A 20,203-nucleotide genomic window follows, 5' to 3' on the forward strand; every position below is an offset into this window, starting at 1 on the left:
AGTGTCTTTGTGGATAATCTTGGCATTGTATCTTCAGGAAGATAATGATGCTAACACTCATGTACTAGGAACTCTTAATAGGGCTTGTAGAGAGCCTTCTCTTTACATCTCTCATGTTGTCTACCCTCTACATGTCTGTGTCCAAACTTCATTTTTTTAACAAAGACACTAGTCACATTGGATTAGTGCATTCCCTAATGAAATCTTTAACTTGCTCATCTTTATCAAGACTCCAAATAAGAACACATTCTCAGGTACTAGAGGTTACTACTTGAACTCATGAATTTTGGGGAGACCCTAAGCTGGTCATACTAAAAAACAAAGCCAGGAAGAAGACAGAGTTTGTGCATAGGTCCCGAGATTACACATGCTCAGAGCTAAGGAAGTTAACAGCAAGGGGCTGACAGCAAGGGTCAAGTCACATCCAGCCTTCTAGTCCATAAAAGGAGACTGGAGGTTTTACGCAGGGCAAAGACACCATCTCACTATTTTGTGGGTGGAGATGTACAGAGAAAAGTGATAGTGGAAAGATCTGGTGGAGACTACTGCAGAAAGACAATTGAGAGATAAAAGGTAGGGTTGTTTGAACCAGAGTTTTAGGGGAGAGAGAAGTGTGCAGGTCTGATGGGCCTTGGAGGACTGGAGGTAGTTAGGTTGGGAAGGGGTGAAGGATAGCTTCTAGGTTCTGAATAGTGAAACTAGAAAAACTGTTACTGGTAAAGGGAGGCTCTGGGTTTAGGCTTTGACGGCATTTTTTTTTTTTTTTTTGATCATGTTCTGAGACATGTTAAGGCATCCAAATGAAGTCATTAGACAGCTGAATGCAGAGACCTGAAGTGCCGAGAAGAGGTACAGGCCAGAAGAAAGTTAAATTGGGAGCAGTTATGACACAAATGTTAGTAAGAGCCAAGGGAAAGAGTAAGAAGAGAGGAAGAATATGGCAACAGAGGAAAAAGCCCAGAAATATTTAGGAAGGTGCTCTTCTGTCCCAACCATCCATGAGTGCCACAGATAACTGCATGCTGCCAACTTAGTGGAAGCATGATTGAGGCGGGACAGGCTGCGTCCAGGCGACACTGTAAGGTAATGACCGAGTGTGATTGTGATGCTGATGCTTAGGAATGAGTCATCACTGGCCTCAAACCCTCCCAGCAAGGGACTCGCAGTCAATTCATGGTTGCATTTTATGACAGGTGTCAGAAGTTCCACGGATAACATCCTCTTTCAAACATGTGGATCTGACCTATATACTGCAGGCCAGCCTGTTTCTGAAAACGGTGACAACATGGCCTGTAAGGAAAACCAAGTGATTTTTCATAAGAATATTTGAACCACTGGAACGTGATCACTTGGTGAAATTAGGTCCCAGAGGTTTGGGTCTTTCTTTAAGCATGAAAAATCATTTTGGCCTATAAAACTCAGGGAGGGTTGTTGGCAACTTAACTGCTCTAACCACAGGATGGCTTCTGCACGCTGTGATTTCGAATAAAATTACAACAGCACATGCCCACATGGCTCACTCTTGCTCCTGCTGGAAGAGGGGATCTCCTGTACAGGTGATACACTTGATGGTGTTAGTTTTTTTTCTAGTTTATATATGCATCTACGTACTGCAGGACATCTGCAAATTTGAAAACTTAAGATTTAAAATATCTTGAAATAACATAAGGCTGATAGCATCCCAGTCTCTCATCAGTCTGACAACACAAAACATCTGATGACACACCACATCCTTTGTTTTTGGGGATAACAAACCTTTTAATTGTTCCTGGAATTAAACTGTCCTGAGAGAAACTGGACAGGTTAATAATCAACCCCAATTTAGATGATCATTTAAAGACACTTTGATGTTGGAAATCGGCATTTCCAAACTTTGTGGATATTTACACAAACAGCATGAGTGTAATTAAAACAAAGCTGCCACTGTTATACTTCATAAACAGCACCTAGGAAGAGGCAGAAGTCCAGGGGAGGAGAGTCCCAAGATCTTGTTCTATACGTCATAGCATGGTATGTAAGCTATGCAAAAGCTGCTGTGCTCCTCCTATTTAAAATGAAAATACCTACCATCAACACTATTTTAAACAAACAAAATTAGGTTAATTCAAATAAATATCCTTTATTAAAGAAAAAAAGGAATATTGTTAAGCACCAAAACTGTATGTTGTTACACTGCATGTACAATAAGAGAAAGGTGATTGCAATACTTGGTGTACAAGTACTTAACTCTGAAGTCATGAGTGTAAAAAACATGAAATATAAAGCAATACAATAATTACAATGCAGAAAAGTTGCACTAAAGAGGAAAAGGCAATGTTCAAAACAATTATTGGAGATTTCATAGTATTGCTATAAATGCTTGCTTAGTATTTTCTTTGTACTTTTAATACTTCAGAATGTTAACTGAGCATATTGAAGTATTGTAAATTTGCAAGAGATGGCATTTACAATACACTGTGCACACTGTCCATATAATGTAATGATAAAGCCATCCTTAAAAGCCAAGCACAATGTGCTAGTGTTTTGCTTCTACCTTTATAATATTGCACAAAGCTAGTAAATGGTGAATCAATTTGCCATTATAATTTTCATTTACCAAGAATGGCTAAAAAAAAAAAAAAAGGAATGTCAGTTTCATTCATCCTAATGGACTTATTCATGCAAAATGATCTGTGGCCTTCCATTTTTCATAAACTACATATTATGGTTTCACACTTGGCAAGATATACAGTACAAGGAGAGATTCAGTGCGCCAGTGGGGATTCTGTAAAAGCCAAATAAGTTAAAAGTCACTATATGGATTGCACTGTCTACCCTTCTTTGTACACAAATGAAGGGGAAATGCCTTGTGATCATGAAGACTTCTTAAAACCAATGTACTTAATATGGGGAAAGCTGGAATAATTTGTTATACCCTTGATAGTTAACCATAGAACATGCAAGTTAAAAGAAAATTCCTGTGTTAAAACTCAACTCTATGACCAATACCCACCCATATCTTTTGCTTTCATCTAACCATCACTTTTCAAAGTTTTTCCTACCTGCTGTCAACTTCCGATACTGATCTTATTTGTACCTGAATTAAAAACAAAAAACAAAAAACCTTCCTCTAACCCTCAAAACAAATGACTGCAACTCTCTTAACATGCCAACCTCAGAGGTATCCTCTGTACGTGCACATTACAATAGCAGAATAAGTGTACTTGTAGCAGGGGCAAAACATCTGAAATTTGGAATTTAAGCAATTAAATTGTACAAATGCCAAGTTGTACATTTACTGTAGGCAAAATGAATTTTTAGAATAAACACCCTTAAAATAAGTCAATGGGCAAACTGCATACATTTGCATGCGCACACGCACGCACACACAATCCAGACTCCCTCCCACCTTTAAAAACCTCTGTTTACATACATGATAGTTTAGGCAACAATATAAACTCATTTTGTAGGAAAAACCTTTAAATTACAATATAGGATAAAAAATAACATTGCTTCATTTTACAAAGCAATTAGGCAGAGACTCTTCTTAATGTGCTTTAACTAAAGAGGACTTTTCAGCAAGATCAAAAATTACTACTGACTTATTCAGTAGCACTAAATAAATGCAATACACCCAGCAGTAAGGTACTTCTACTTTCTTACCCCTCTTCAATTTAAAATAAATCTTGCTGGTCAATTCTCTTAACATTAGCATAGTTCTTTTTCTACTGTAAGCAATAAATGGGAAATAAATATCTTTAAAATGCACATTTAACTTTATATCACCATTTATATTCAGTGCAAGAATTAGGTAAAACTAAATGTTTCAGTTTTCATTATCCAATAGTTGTATTTTTAACAAAGTGTCTGCAACCGATTTAAAATGCTTACATGGTATTTTGTTTTGTTTATAAATAACCTGGCAAAGTATAAGAAATTTCAACTCCCTGATAAGGCCTGCAAGGACCCAATAGTATTTACAGGTTGGTATCTGGTGTTAAGTGCATAATAGTTAAATAATAAAACTGAAAAAAAAATCATTGTGTTTGTAAAAGGAGAAAAAAAAAAGCTTTCTTTATGCTAAAAAGCATTGAATTAAATAAATACACTCAGTGAATGTAATTTAAAAATGGAGTCAACTGGGTGTGGTGGTGCATGTCTATAATCCCAGTGACTCAGGAGGCTGAGGCAGGAGGATCAAAAGTTCAAAGCCAGCCTCAGCAACTTAGTGAGGTCTTAGGTAACTTAGCAAGATCCTGTCTCAAAATATAAAATAAAAAGGGCTGGGAATGTGGTTCAGTGGTTGAGGGCCTCTGGGGTTCAATCCCCGGTACTAAAAAAAAAAAAAAAAAAAGAGTTGTCTTAGAGAATGTATAAAATTAAGTTGTATTGTTTACTGAACTCATTCCATATTGTAATGCTAGTGCCCATTCCTTTTGTGTTCCACTCAAATAAGAGTATGATTCTTAGTGTCCACAATGGCTATTTATGCTTTATAGTTTGACATGGTATGACACAAAAAGTGACAACCCCCACCCCACCCCACCCCCGAATAAAATGCTCAGCAAAGTTCCATATTCTTTCTGTGGAAATACCACACCTTATTGACTTATGACAGTCTACCATTATCCTTAAAGATGCATTTTTACAGAAATCGGCTCCACAATGAAGAACTAAGGAATGATGGTTTTTTATCCTGCTCACAAACTCAAAGAGCCTATAAAATATACTTCAAATAAACAGAACAAGTGTTCACCCTTTAAAAATTCCCACTCGTCAGGCATTACCTCATACTGCTAAACCACCAACTAGGATTTCAAAGCATTCAGAATACCTTTCCTCTACATCTACATTGGTCCTATATGTATAATTTTGGTTGCATTAGTAGGGGAAATATCTGAAATTGACATTCAAGTGAGTGGTTAACATGAACCTCAAAACATCTCCAAGTCATCATCTACTTGTTTCCCCCATTTTAAATATACTGCAATTGAGACTAAATTGGTAAATTAACTTCTAAATTGACTCAGCATAAGCAAACAGCTGTTTGTGAATTCAGAAATGATACATTAACAGAAATACAACTGTCAAATATTCTGAGCAACATAAAAAATACAGGCAAGTTTGGAACTGGAAACGTGATCATTTGTAAGTACCATAACAAATATATGCTAGTTTAATATTAAAGCAAATATCTGCATTTTATTAGAGGCAAGGAAAAAAGAACATTTGATCACGCTTAGCTTTTGTAGGGTTCTGATACTGCTTTAAAATGGGGGTTCAATTGATACTCGTTTTAGACAAGTGGACCCTCGTTCTTTTAACTCCAATGGTATGTGACCTACAGTAATTTGTAATTTTGTGGAAGTAGCCATGTGAATCTCTCCCCCCAAGTGCTGACGATGGGACGCAGGGCCTCATACATGTAGGTAAGCACTCTACACTGAGCCACATCACCAGCTGATTACAAGGTGGCTAAAGACAGATCACAGGAGCCTTTTTAAAGTGAGATTGCTTTATAATAGAATCCCATAGTACTAATGGGTAGCAATTCTCTCAACATGAAGGGTCCAGTGTTTTTTGTTGTTAATTTAACATTGCATCCGTCTGTATTTTTCCAAAATTGAAAAAAATGAATAAAAGTTAGGTTATGAACAAGCATCCAAAACACTTGACACATGAAATACTGATACATGGATACACACACACACACACACACACACACACACACACACACAAAATGGATGGATTAGATGGATACCTGGTTTTTTAAAAAAAGTTTTCTAAATTTAAAAATTTGCAAATACATTAATCTAATGAATGGCTCTTTGGGTTAAAAGCATACTTTAATGCTTTACTGAAGTTATAAAGGATATGCACCCACCCCTACTAAAGTTTATATATATTAGATGTGTACTACTAATCATCCCAGACAAGACATGGGACTTATGCTGGGACTAGAACCAATGTATCATGAAAATGTTGTGCAGAAATTCCTAGTCTCATCAATAAATATATTACTAATGTTTGAGCAAAAAGATTTTGTTTTATATAACCTTCTGCTGCCGGGAATTTTTGTTAATGAAAATAATATTCAATAACAAAGGCTCTCTCCCAATGTTCCATTCAAAGCATTTCAAGATAGTGAAATGCCAGCCAAAGAGGCTTTCCTGCCTGTCTATTTTCTGCATCTTTGTGGAGCACATGCTTTACACTGTGGAGCTTAACAATAAAAACTTTTAATGGTGCATGATAAAGAGTTATGATCTGCATCCCTATTATTGAATCCTCCTTTTTGATTCTCAATAGGAAAGTCATGAGTTATGGTGATCAAGCAACAATTCAAACAAAAAGATTAAAAACAATTTGAAATATTATCAAATTACAAAGTATTGCTTCTCATAAACAAGGATGCACATAAAATTCAAACTATTATAAATTCAGAATTATGAAAAGCTATTTAAAAGCATGGAAATTTTAACTTCAAACCCTTACAAAGTAGACTGTGTAGCCTTCTAAAAATATGCCTTGTTAAATGTTATCATGTTTGGTACACACATTAATAGGTGTATCTCCATTGATCTTTCAGATGTTGAACATCATTTATGAAAATTCCTTTGGAGATGAGAACTGTTAAAATTTTTAAGTACATTTCCATCTGATTATAATTCCTGACCTATTGCTACCATGATAAACTTCTTTTTCAGAATGTAGCACTATTTCTGTAAGCTGATATGGAAGAAGCTCTGTGTTTTCAGCAGATGTCCTTCCTTTCAGTACACTGAAAGATGGATCTCAAAGCAGTCCCAAAACAGCTCACAGTAGATCTCTGTCAGCCCAGTGTTCTTCCAACTCATAGCAACTCCCAGTTTAACTGGCCACTACAAGCGTGTGTGTGTGTGTGTATGTATGTGTGTGTATATATATATATATATGGGTGGATGGGGAAAGGGAAGGCGCTTAAAAAACAGCCATCTCCAGGAGGCCTTTCTTCATCACAGATAGGAACATTGCACATTTAAAAATCATCTTAACCATTATCTATTGGAATGACTATAAAAGTAATAATTTGCCAATAGTGCTTCCTTTTTTTTTTCCCCATACAACTGAGTCAATATACTTTGGGTCTAATGGAATCCAACTGTGGAACCAAGAGCTTCAACTTTTGTTTTCCAAAAGAATCAGAACCAATCTTCATCTGTACGTATTTTTCTTCTTTAAGTTACCTGTTGGCAAACAAAATACAGTGAATTAAAAAAAAAAAAGATATTCTCTCCTCCCTCTCTCTCTCTAAACATATATACACGCATACACACAAACCTTTTAAAAGCATATAATAAAGCAAGGCTCAGTGCTGCACACCATTTACACTTACACTATCTGGGATGAACAGATAGGTAAAAGATGGTGGATTCAAAAAAAGAAGCATATAACAAAAGAAAAGGATTGGGGATGTAGCTCAATGTAGAATGCCTCTGGGTTCAATCCCTAATACTGACATATAGACACACACACACCTAAAAGTGACTTCACATGTATCTGAGCTCATACGTTATCTGAGAGTGTTTCTTTTAACATTGTACAACATGCAGAAATCCCCACCCCCCCCCCCAAAAAAAAGACAACAAAAAACCCAGCCTCCAACCACTCCAGTGAAGTTTTAAGCAGGTTATTTTTTTTGTTTTCTTTGAAGTGGCACATGTCCTTCAGCCTAAATGAATAGCCAGAAACTTTAAATAACACCTCAGCCAGTTGCTATACATAATGCTCTTATAATGTCTATATATCAGAGAAGATTCTGGTGGGGTGGGAGAAGACAAATGAGGGTATGCCAGCCTGAGCCGCTGTACCAGCTCTGCCTACTATAGGCCAGTTGTAAGAAATAAAAAACAAAATATACACATCTGTGAAAGCCATGTTGTGGCATTAACCAATAATGCATCCAGTTGGTAGTTTTAGTGCAGGTTTAAGCAGCAAACTGAGAAGCTACAAGCAGGAGACAATTTAATAAGTAGCAAGAACTGTGAAGTAGGGGATAATCTGCAAATAACTAGAAAAGTTTCCAGATGCACCTGAGTTGCTGGACATTAACATAATGAGCAAGATGTCTAGATTTCTAGATATCTGCATTCATATACAAGACATAATGTACACATGCACAAGCAAAAATGGTTTCAAATTATCTTGGAATCCAAAAGTGATATGTCATACAGTTCTACAAAGTGATCATAATTAGGGTCTCTACGTAACAGGAAATAAAGCAGGGAAATGATAGTATTGAACATTGCTGAATCATATCAACGGAAATATTTTTTTCACCGTTCTGTTAAGTTTGGTGCATAAGTGCATAGGGACAGCATGGAGAGGTAATAGATGAATATTTTCCAGATAAACCCAAGCTCAAAAAGAACAAGTGAATTTTTTTTAGCATTTTTCACTTATAATCAATATTTTAAAGCTACTTGTGAGGCTGAGATAGCAGGATCACAAGTTCAAGGCCAGCCTGGGTAACTTAAAAAGACCCTGTCTCTCTGTCTCTGTCTCTCTCTCTCTCACACACACACACACACACACACACAAAAAAAAAAAAGAAAAAAAAGAAAAAAAAAAGAAAGAAAGAAAGAAAGGGCTGGATGTGAAAAAAAAAATCAATGATAGAGTGCTGTCTAGCGTGTTCAAGACCACAGATTCAATCTCCACTACTGAAAATTAAAAAGCTTCATTTTGCTAACAAAAAAATTATCCTTTATTTATTTTTTTTTGGTGGGGGGGGGTGTGTGGGGCTGTTCTGGGTATTGAACTCAGGGGCACTTCACCACTGAGCCACATCCCCAGCCCTATTTTGTATTTTATTTAGAGACTGGGGCTCACTGGATTGCTTAGCACATCACTGTTGCTGAGGCTGGTTTTGAACTCATGATCCTCCTGCCTCAGCCTCCTGATCCACTGGGGCTTCAGGCATGCACCACTGCACCCAGCCTTTACCTACTTCTTCCAGAACTAAAATATTCCCTGTTTTAGTAAATGTTGTGAATCCCATGGAGACATAATTCCATCAAGAAAATATTATAATGAGTAGAACATGTTTGCATATTCTGCACATTTTGCCCAAATTGCTGTATTTCAGCTGCATTAATTATCAGTTCTATATACTATTTAATTTATAGCACATTATCTTTATTGATTTGATATATTTAATATAATTTGTGTCACATTACAAACTAGTAATGACACATTACAAACTAATTACCTTATTAAAAAATAGACTACAAAATAGACTACAAATATTACTTAAGATAACGTCACATTTTAACCAAAAAGATGATCTTACAATATATTGAGGGGACTCTAGACATGTTATACATGTGTATATATATATAAGTTGCAGCTACTATATATATATATATGAAACAGAACAATTACATTATGTGTGTGTATATATAAACACACATATACATACACACACACACACACAGTAGCTGCAAATTAGTCTAGACAATCCAGTAAATGCAATAAGCCCGAGTAGTTTTAAAGGTTTAGAAATCTAATCAGACAATGCAATGATTTTTTTTTTTCTAGATTGATACTAGAAAACTTTACAGGCTGCAAGAAGACATCAAAACTCAGAATACATAATGGTAGTACTTCAGTTGAAAAAGTCCTCCTTTGTTTAAGGCAGAAGTAATACTGTCCCTTTACTTGGGATATAGGTGTTCTACAGAAAATTTTAGTGAGCAAGATATAAAAAACATAGTATATACATACCAATAGTCCTTAAAAAGTGCTTTTTGTTACTTTGGTATCTAAAAATTTACAAACTTATGATCCATACTATAAGCTTAAGACTCAATAAGGAATACCAGACCCCATTCTGTAATACTGAATGCTATTAAAGACAATAGGCCATTTACTTGTCAGTTCTCCCAGTCTGTGCAAGGCAAAGCCTCCTCTTCATCCTCTGACTCAGGGGATGCCTCTTTAATTCTTCGTAGAGCTTCATGGATGCTCCGTGTTAGAGGGTCTGTATCAGGCAGAAGTGTGAAGGATTCTCTCAAAACTTCCTTCTGTACCTTCTTCAATTTTACCCCTTTCCTTATTTGTGCCAAGATATTATTACTATCATCTTCATCAGGAAAAGGAGGCAGAGTTCGCTGTTCAACCTTTTTCAGATGAAAACTACCACGCTTCAAGGATGCTAGCACTTCATCCATAGGTGAGCTCACTTTGGAAAATGAAACAGAATAATTACATTAATAAATATTTCACAGAAAGGCCCCAGATTAAAATGTAATATGCAAATGGCTTTACATAATGTTTAAAGGAGAGTTCCTTGTTATTTTTTAGAAGTAATTTTATTAAGACATATTGGACATGCAATAAATTGTACATACCTTTCTCTACTTCTTCGCTTTCTTAAACAAAGAGTATACCTCAATACCAAAATGTAAGAAAATGTTACAAGATTTTGCCAATGTCTCCCAGCCCTTTCTTATGTGAGTACTGTTTTGTTCTGTTTGTTTTTGTGGTGCTGGGGACCAAACACGGGGCCTTGTACATGCTAGGTAAATGCTCTATCACTGAGCTATATATCCCTAGACCATGAGTACTTTATCTCATCTCCCAGGTTTTTTTTTTTATTGGTTGTTCAAAACATTACATAGTTCTTGATATATCATATTTCACACTTTGATTCAAGTGGGTTATGAACTCCCATTTTTTCATCTCCCAGGTTTAAAATCAGATTTTCTCTAGCATAGAAAGAGCCACCAACCAAACAGGTCAAGTCACTTCAGAAGACATATTTTTATTTTTTTTAAATTTTTATTGTTGGTTGTTCAAAACATTACATAGTTCTTGATATATCATATTTCACACTTTGATTTAAAACATACCCAATAAATAGCCTAAGAAGGTACACGTTTATGTGTATCAGTACATATCTGTTGCTGTGGGTGAGAATTCTCCTCTACTGTGACCTTGAAAACCTGTTTACTATGAAATAATGTTGTTCAAAGATAAATATTTTAAGGCTGGGGCTGTAGTTCAGTGGCAGAGCGCTTGCTTAGCATGTGTGAGGCACTGGGTTGGATCCTCAGCACCACATACAAATAAAATAAACCATACACAACTACAAAAAAAATTTTTTTAAAGAAATGTTTTAAATTGTTTAAAGTAGAATAAAATTATTATTATTATTTATTATTCATTATTAGTCATTATTGGTCATGAAAATGTCTTTCAAGTTACCTCTCCTCCTCTGCAAACCTTCAGCAGTCTTCCTGAGCTTCTTTCGGGCACTAACCAGCTGGCTGCTATCGAAAAGGTGTGCTGAGGGGGCGCTGGCAGACTTCGGGATCCTCTTCTCATTCCCCTCCTTTCTAGGCAGACCTTTCTCCAGTGTCTCTGGGTTGGCAGTGTTGTCCTTTGCAACAGGCAGAGGGGGAGGGGGAGGAGGGGGAGGGGGTGGTGGGGGCGGAGGGGGTGTAGGAGGGAGAGGTGGTGGGAGTGGATTTGTGCTAACAGAACATGGTTCGAGGTCACTGCTATTCAAAAGTGGAAGAGATGCAGTGGGAGGCAGTTCGGAGGTAACACCACTGAGAGGTAATGAAGTGGCTTCAAGTTGTGCTAATGAATTATCTTCAAGTTGTGCAAGGCGCTGGGATTCTGTTGTCTGTGATGACCCAAGCTGGCCTCTTCCTTCTCCCACCTCTTCAGTTTTTCCCTCTACCTGCAACATCCCTGGTAGAGAGTCACATGGATCCTCATGGGGCACAGGACTTGCTGCACTTTTTCTTCTCGCATGAGCCAGTCGTAATCTGGTTGATTTAAGTATGACTTGCCCAGGGTACCTCTAAAATAACAAAATTATTATAACTGGTTGTATTACATTAAAACAATTTATGTATGTCCTTATACTGAAGATATTTTTGGCTCTTTTGTGACTTTTCAGGAAAAAAAAATCCAGAATACTAGAATGACAATGCCTAATACCTCCTCAAACTATTATTATCAGCTAGTCTAAATAAAGAAGCCAACTGTTCAAAATTATTGCATTTTTAAAAAATATTTAATGAATTATTTAATGGATAAGCTGAATATTTAAAATACAAAACATAAATAATGTCAAACATATGCTACTGTTATGCAGAAAGCTAAAAAACTATTGTTTCCTGTATGTTTTTCAATGCTTGTGGATTAGAAAATTTGAAACTTCTTTTACTGATTGTTTATGTAGCGTAATAATACCTCTGATAATAATATATTCATTTTGACCTGTGAAGGAGAGGAATAAAATCTTTTGCATTATTGATTAATACAAAGAAGTCTCATTATAAATCACTTATTGCATGAAAACCTAGTATTAATAACACTTGTTAAGAAAATATTTACTTAATGCAAGTCTTATCCTCTTTATAAAGGATGCCCTCACAGCACCCCATTTTTTTCACTGTACAACTAAGAGTTCACTTCACCTATAAGGTAGTTCCTTCAGTAGGGAGGAATTGAAGTAAGGCTTCAGAGCACTTCAATGTTTAGACACTCTTTATATCTGTTCAGAGTCATGGCTTAGCCTGGCAAGGAACCTGCTCAAGAAATTCTCCTATATATAGGTCTACTCTTCCATTCTCCAATGGTCATCGCCATACATTACCTTCATAGGTTGATATATGTGGAATCAGTAACAAGTTGATATTTGAGCTGGTTAGTCAGTTGTAAATTGGCTATTTTTATAAAATGCAAAGGGAATCCAGGTTTCCCAGACACCCCGATCTTATACCACTCTTTGTGTACCAAAGATCACAAGAATATTTACTTTGGGAACAACCAAAAGAAAGGGGGCCATGACATCAAAACAGTTGGTGGGAAGGGGTGGGGGAAGAGAACTGCCATAGTTATATTTTAAAGAGATATGTGTATACCTCTGTTTGAAAAGCAATGAAAAACAATAAATGGGCCATACTTTCCATTACCTGTTTAAATGTTCGAAGTCTATCCAGCGTTCTCTGTCTCTCCTGACTAACCCAGGCACTTTTTCTTTCCTCTTCATCATGCACTTTTTCTCTCTTCTGGTAAAAAAATAATTCCATAAGTCCATTATGTTGTGTCCCATTCATTTTTGCCATTAATAGAGAAAACACACATGCACACAATGTTCTCCCAATATGTAAAATACATGACTTAAGAGAACAAAATGTTCTATGATGTGCAGCCCTGTTTTTAAATAAAAGTCACTGTTTTAAAATTCATACTGATGATGAAGTAAAATTAAATCCCTGAACTATTTTTATCTTGTGAGTTTTGGACTTAATTCAGTATAAAATAATTATTTCCACTATATTCTGTTAATTCAAATATAATTGACTTATTTTTAGAGACAAAGATTTACTTAGGAAAGCAGATATGTATACATTCAAGGGAGAATTCAGGCTATCTCCAGAGTGGACACCTCTGGGGCATTACAGCAATGGATACAAATTCAAGGGAGGATGTGAGCCTTTTCCAGAGGAAGCAACAGCCTATGACAGCCTATTTTTACCTCCGGAATTCTCAGATAGGCAGTTAATACTGTCAAATGGTTATCCTACCAAAAGCACAGATGGAATGCAATTCCCACAAAATTCCAATGTAGTTCTTTATAGAAATAGAAAAAGGAGTCATGAAATTTATCTGGAAAAATAAGAGGCCCGGAATAGCCAAAGCAATCCTCAGAGCGAGAAAAACTAAGCAGGAGGCATCACAATCCCAGATCTTAAATTATTAAAGAGCTATATGAACAAAAATATCTTTTTTGTGGTGCATGGTATTAGGACCATAACAGACAAGAAGACCAATGGAACAAAATAGAAGACACAGAGACAAACCGACAAAAAATATTTACTTCATACTAGACAAAGGTACCAAAGCCTATCACTTTAGAGATAAACCCAGCAATAAGTTAGTTGGCCATTTAGATATTATATGGTATTTTGATGAATATAACCAGCAGTTATAAAAAATGCTTCCTGTTGTGCATCAATTACTTGCCTTAATATCATACCTTATAGATGGCACTTACCTACATAGAAATTTTAAATTTTTCCCATATTGTTCAATCATATAAAACCTGTACAGTAAAGTCTCATTTGCTAGAATATATTTTAGTCAAGCAAATGATAGGTTATGACTTTGTTTTCCTGCTCAGATAATCAATTTCACATAGAAAAATCAACTTTTCATTCTTCTAAAAATGTTCTTTTCAAATACAAACCTTCACTATGCTTTTTATTTTGTCCCCTCACTCCTTTATTCCCACCAGATAATAATATTTTATTATCTTCCCCCAAACAGAGTTGGGGATGTAGGTCAGTGGCATAGCAGCCCTGAATTCAATCACCAGTAACAGGGGTGGGGTGGGGGATGGAGGTGACACCAAGAATAAAATAAAGACCTCTCCTACTTCCTTTTAATTCCTTAAATGTGAGAGGGAAGAATAAAGGTAACTCTGAATGAAGGAAACTGAAAGAGATGTGATAGGCTAATTACTTTGAATAAAATGTTATGAAAAACATGATTCTTACATAATAAAATTTGATATTGTTTAAATATAAGAATACAATAAAACCTAAAATAAAATCTGAAATAAATTAGCATGTACCCAAATTAAGAGGTGTAAGATAAACAACAAAAAAAAACCAAAACACAACAAAAACCCACATCAATAAAAATGGAAAATGTTTTCAGGGCAATGACTATTATTCTTGAGGCCATTTCAGTGACTACTATTAGTATAATTATAAATTGAATGCCCATAAAGTATGGGCAGAAAACCTTCTAGTTAAGGGGCAGTAAAGGCAGTCTCAGGGATCTTTCTTACTTCCTTGAAACCTAAGGGTGGGGGGTAATTTGAGATGAAAATGCTAGCTAGCTTCAAATAAAACAAGGTGATATTTTATTAAATGCAAGCTACATATTATGATATATACCTGCTACATAAAAAAATATAACAATAAGGATCAATATTTTTTAAATTGTATTACTTTTTAGTTTTTAATGAGTTTTTATTTATTTATTCATTTATATGTGGTTCTCAAACATGCTAGGCAAGCAAGCATCTAACACTGAGCTACAACCCCAGCTCAAATATCAATATTGACAGTCATCTTCAGACCTCTGATTTAAGACAGAATTCTCTAAAAAAATAAATCAGTACAGAAAAGCCATCAACTTTCATCGATGATAAAACTGGGGGGAATATAGACGGGTCATAAGATGAAGACGTTCCTCTGAATATCTGAATCCTTATCACAGAATAAATACTATCATCGATGTAACTGGAGGAGAAAAAAAGATAAAATATTATCTTCATGTTCAATAAGCCCTCTCTGCTGAAGGGAAACAGCAGGTTGTGAGATAGGGCAAAGGAAGAAACAATTCCAAATATCAACTGAGATACCCTGTGATGTAAGGGCTTTCCATAAGTCCCACAGGAGAACCTCAAGGGCCTCACAGAAAACCTGATGCACAATCATCACCTAGACTAGACTTCAGAATAAAGAAAAATTCCTTTGGGTATCAGATAGAAAAATCACGTTCCTATGAGGTGGAGAGGGCCTCAGACCTCTTCATTACAACATTCAATGCTACAATATAGTGTGACAGTATTTCCAAAAATTTGTTGGAGGAGGAAATGCCCACATGATCCACCAAGAGTGTCCTTTATATATAAAGGATATAAACAGGCATTCCCAATACATGCAAGAACTCAGAAGGTAAAACTTTCCCAAAATAGCACCTTAAATGAAATCTAACCAACTCCAAGGTGAACAAAAATAAACTCAGAAACAAAAAGCTGGTAAGAACCCAATGAGCACTAAACTTAGATATAAAATTGAATCTAAAACAACTGAGAATCATGAGTAAATAACAAAGAATTTAAAAGTTATCTAATATTTTTACATTGCGAAGGGCATACTGGATCGTGGAAGAAAGGAGTTGGGAAAAAGTATAAGTCAAATGATTTCTTTATCTTTCACAGCATGAGTCTGATGCTGAAAAAACAATTTTTAAAACTGTAAGTTTTTTTAGCATCAGACTCATGCTGTGAAAGATAAAGAATATCCTAACAATCTTTCTCTGAATGTTTTCAAGAAATCTGTGTAAATCCTAATAATTTATTCAAAAGTTCTCTTGTTAAAAGTAGTATCAATTCTGAACTTGATTTTTTTCTTTATAACTGTAAACTTTATAACTTATAATGATCGTAGTATCTCTTCTATATACAATGAGAGTTTTTAAAATACAGGAATGATTGAGAAACTGCTTTGCAAACTACTAATTACAACTGCTTATAATTAAAGGATTTCATATCAATGTATTGTTTTTAGGAAACTGAGAACAATGATTGGTCATGGCACCTACTGGAGCAGAGGAAGTTGACAAAGGCAACACAAAAAGAAGCCACATGAGCAAAAATCAAGCTATCAGTTTCCATGACCTACAGCTTAAAAGTATTTCATTTATGCTTTCAATAAGTAATAGCCACAAGTTATGAGAGTGATTATGTAAAACAAGAATGTAATTTTTTTAAAAGGAGAAAATTGACTGTTTCTTGACCACAATTTTTTTCTTGCACCTAATTTGAGTTAACAGTAACGGCAACAACAACAAATACAGTTGGGAATGTAGCTCAGTGGTAGAGTACTTGCCTAGCAAGTGTGAGCCCTCTCTCTTTTTTAGAGAGTTTACATCGAATACACACACACACACACACACACACACACACACTCTCTCTCTCTCTCTCCTAATTTTGAAGCCCAGAATGGTGGCATACACCTGTAGTCCTAGAATTTGAGAGGCTGAGACAGTGGGATCTTAAGTTTGAGGCAACCTGGGAAACTTAGCGAGACCCTATCTCAAAATAAAAAGAGTTGGGGATACAGCTTAGTTGTAGCAGCACTAGCCCTGGGTTAGTTTCAACCCCCAGTCCAGGGAGGGAAGGGGTGGGGCACAGAACAGAAATCTAGCTTTGAAAAACAAGGATCTATTTTGATATAAGCCTGCTTTATTTTCCTTTAGTTATGCATGTAAGATGACAAGGTTGGTGAATGGATCCATCCATTATCTGACAATTAGGTATTTCACCTGAGGGTAGTATTAGGTCAAATTATAAGATGACATTTATCTCTGAGATTCTATTATGTATCAATTTCCCTCATTTTTACCCCTTTGTCCCACAAAACTTCTAAATAGTTAATTAGCCACTTCATCCAAAGAATCAGCTGCTTATCAGAAACCAAAACCTTCATATAAAAACAAAGAGGCTATATGTATGGAATCTCAATAACCATGCTGATAACCCTTATTCACCTTTTTCGACCCTTGACCTTAAGATTGAGACTAGGAGGCAGCGTTAGCAAAACTGTGCGAAAATGAGCTTAAAGGATTAACGGATAAATTTTAAGCCCTTTATGTCCATTAACATGATGCTAATTTTTTTTTTAATAAACATGCCAACAATCTAGGAATAGAAACTTTCTTGGCTTGATCAAGAACATTTTCCAAAAAATCTACAGATAACATCATACTTAATGGTAAGAAACTAGAGCTTTCTGTTAAGATAAGGAAGATGCAAGTATGTTCCCTCTCATTCCTCCTTTATAATAATGGAATCATGAGCTAATGTAATAAGACAAGAAAATGAAATAAAAAGGAGATTGGGAAGGAAAAAAACTACTTTGTTTACAGTTAATATTATCCAAAAGAAAACTGATGAGAAAAATAACACTGGATTTAATTCCCAGCACAACACACACACACACACACACACACACACACACACACACACACACTATAGTAACTAATAGGTACAAGACACTTACTTTCTAATATACCATTGATGAACCAATTGGAGTTTCAAATCAGAACATAATACCATTACCACCCCTCCACACAAAGAAGTAGGTATAAACCTAACTATATAGTGCCATATATATATATGTGATTCACACAAATACACACACACACACACACACACACACACACGAGCGCTTTTATATAAGATCTAAATGATGAAAACATAAAAACAGATAAATAAAATTACAGAATTAAATGGGGATATATTCCTTGTTTGTGGGCAGGAAAACTCAACACTTTTAATCAACAGGTTCAATGCAGTTCCACTCTAATCTCAGCAAGTTATATTGTATCTGTCAAAAGGCTGATTCTGAACATTAAATGGAAAGACAAAAGACTTGATCAACAGAACAGTACAGAGGGCCTAAAATAGAACCACACAGAATCATGTATCTTTGACTAAGGGGTAAAGGCAATTCAATGAAACAAAGAAAAGAATTTATTTTTTTGTGGTGCTGTAGAGTGAACCCAGGGCCTTATTCAAATTAGGCAAGTGCTCTACCATTTTTTATCTCCAGTCCAAAGATAATCATTTAGTTGGGGATATAGCTCAGTTGGTAGAGTGCTTGCTTCGCATGCACAAGGCCCTGGGTTCAATCCCCAGTGCCCAGGAAAAGAAGTGGGGGAAGCCAATGAAAATCATTTAAATAAATGGTACTAGAGTAACTGGACATACTCATGCAAAATAATGAATCCAGACACAACCTTATGTTGTTCACAAAAATTAACTCAAAGTGAATCAGACCTCGAACTACAATGCAAAACCAAAAAAATGACAACAAGATTACATAAGAGAAAATGACCTCAAGTTTGGTGAAGACTTTTTAGATGACTTACCTGATATGAAAGACATTACTAGTAAACTGGACTCTGCTAAATTTTTGAAAAGTTTTTAATCCCTGCTCTGGGTAGGATACTGTCTAAAGAATGAGAATTCAAGCCACAAATTGGGAGAAAATATTTATAGAAGACACATTGGATAAAGGACTGTTATCCAAAGAACTCTTAAAACTCAACAATAAAGAAGCACAAAGCCAATTGAAAACTGAGCAAAACATTCTGATGCTAAAGAAGATATCCAGTTTGGAAAAAAAGAAAAGGGAAGATCTGCAGATGACAAATGGGCATATGAAAAGATGCTTGACATCATGTCATTAGAGAACTGTAAACTAAAACAATGATATACCAATACACACCTATTAGAATTCAAATCCCTGACAACAGAAGAAGCTTGAGAAGGGAATGAAACCACCTGAGCTCTCATTTATTGACCAGGGGAATGCAAACTGTTACAATCACTTTAGAGGGTGGTTTGGTAGTTTCTTGCATGACTATATATACTCTTTACCATACTATCAAGAAATCAAACTCCTTGTTATTTACTCAAAGAAGCTGAATCTATGTGCACCAAAAGCCCTATATGGTCAGGTATAGTAGTCCCTGCTTGTAATCCCAGTGATTTGGGAGGCTAAGGCAGGAGGACCGAAAGTTGAAGCCAGCCTTGAAAGTTGAAGCCAGAATTTACCAAGAGCCTCAGCAACTCAGTGAGACTCTATTTCTCAAAATACCACGCTGCCTCTGGGTTCAATCCCCAGTACTCCCTGTCCAACAAATAATAAAATCAAATTAAAACCCCTGCAAGAGCTTTTAAATAGCTTTATTCATAACTTCCAATGCTTGGAAACAACCAAGATAGGTCTCAGTAAATGAATGGATGAACACACTATAGTATATATTCATAAAATGTAGTAGTATCAAACACTAAAAATAAATGAGCCGTCAAGCCACAAAGACACAGAAAAACCTAAAATCCATATTACTAAGAAACCAATCTGAATAGGCCCCATGTATGATTCTAACTGTATACACAAGATGGGTAAAGAAAAAAAAACTATGGCAGCAGTAAAATATCAATGATTATAAGGGTCTGGGGGCAGAGAGGTAAAGAACAGGTAGAATAAAGGGATTTTCAGGATAGTGAAAAATCAACAATAAAAAAGCAGAAACCCAATTAAAAACTATTCTGTATGATACGATAAGAACAGATTCATGTCAATACCAATTTATAGTACGTAAACCACACAACACCAGGAAAAAAACATAAGGTGAACAATGGTCTTTGGGCAATAATGATTGTCAATGTTGATGTTGTTTTTGAGAATTTTTGACAAATGTACCACTGTGGTAGCAACAGAAGTTATGTGTTAGAGGTGTGGGGAGAAGGCACAGGTGGGAAGTGGAGCAGAGAGCAACTCTCCAGACTCACCACTCAAAAAGTATGCCCCCCACACACCATACACAACTGCTAATTTAGCAAAGCATGTTTATTAAC

At 35.8% G+C, this 20,203-nt stretch overlaps 1 protein-coding gene across 1 annotated transcript in view; it reads right to left on the reverse strand.

Moving 5' to 3' along the window:
- Positions 1 to 1,916: 1,916 nt before the first annotated feature.
- The window catches only part of JMY (junction mediating and regulatory protein, p53 cofactor), an 82,755-nt gene continuing 64,468 nt past the window's right edge, over positions 1,917 to 20,203 (reverse strand). The window contains exons 8-11 of the mRNA XM_081293406.1: positions 12,951 to 13,046; positions 11,227 to 11,830; positions 9,891 to 10,201; positions 1,917 to 7,205 (exon numbers count right to left, since the gene is read on the reverse strand). Of these exons, the coding sequence (XP_081149532.1) occupies positions 9,894 to 10,201; positions 11,227 to 11,830; positions 12,951 to 13,046 (1,008 nt within the window). The 3' untranslated portion in view covers positions 1,917 to 7,205; positions 9,891 to 9,893. The remainder of the gene's footprint in view (positions 7,206 to 9,890; positions 10,202 to 11,226; positions 11,831 to 12,950; positions 13,047 to 20,203) is intronic.

This window comes from Spermophilus citellus (genome assembly GCF_964194105.1).
Source record: "Spermophilus citellus genome assembly, chromosome: 1".
Taxonomy (NCBI): Eukaryota; Metazoa; Chordata; class Mammalia; order Rodentia; family Sciuridae; genus Spermophilus; species Spermophilus citellus.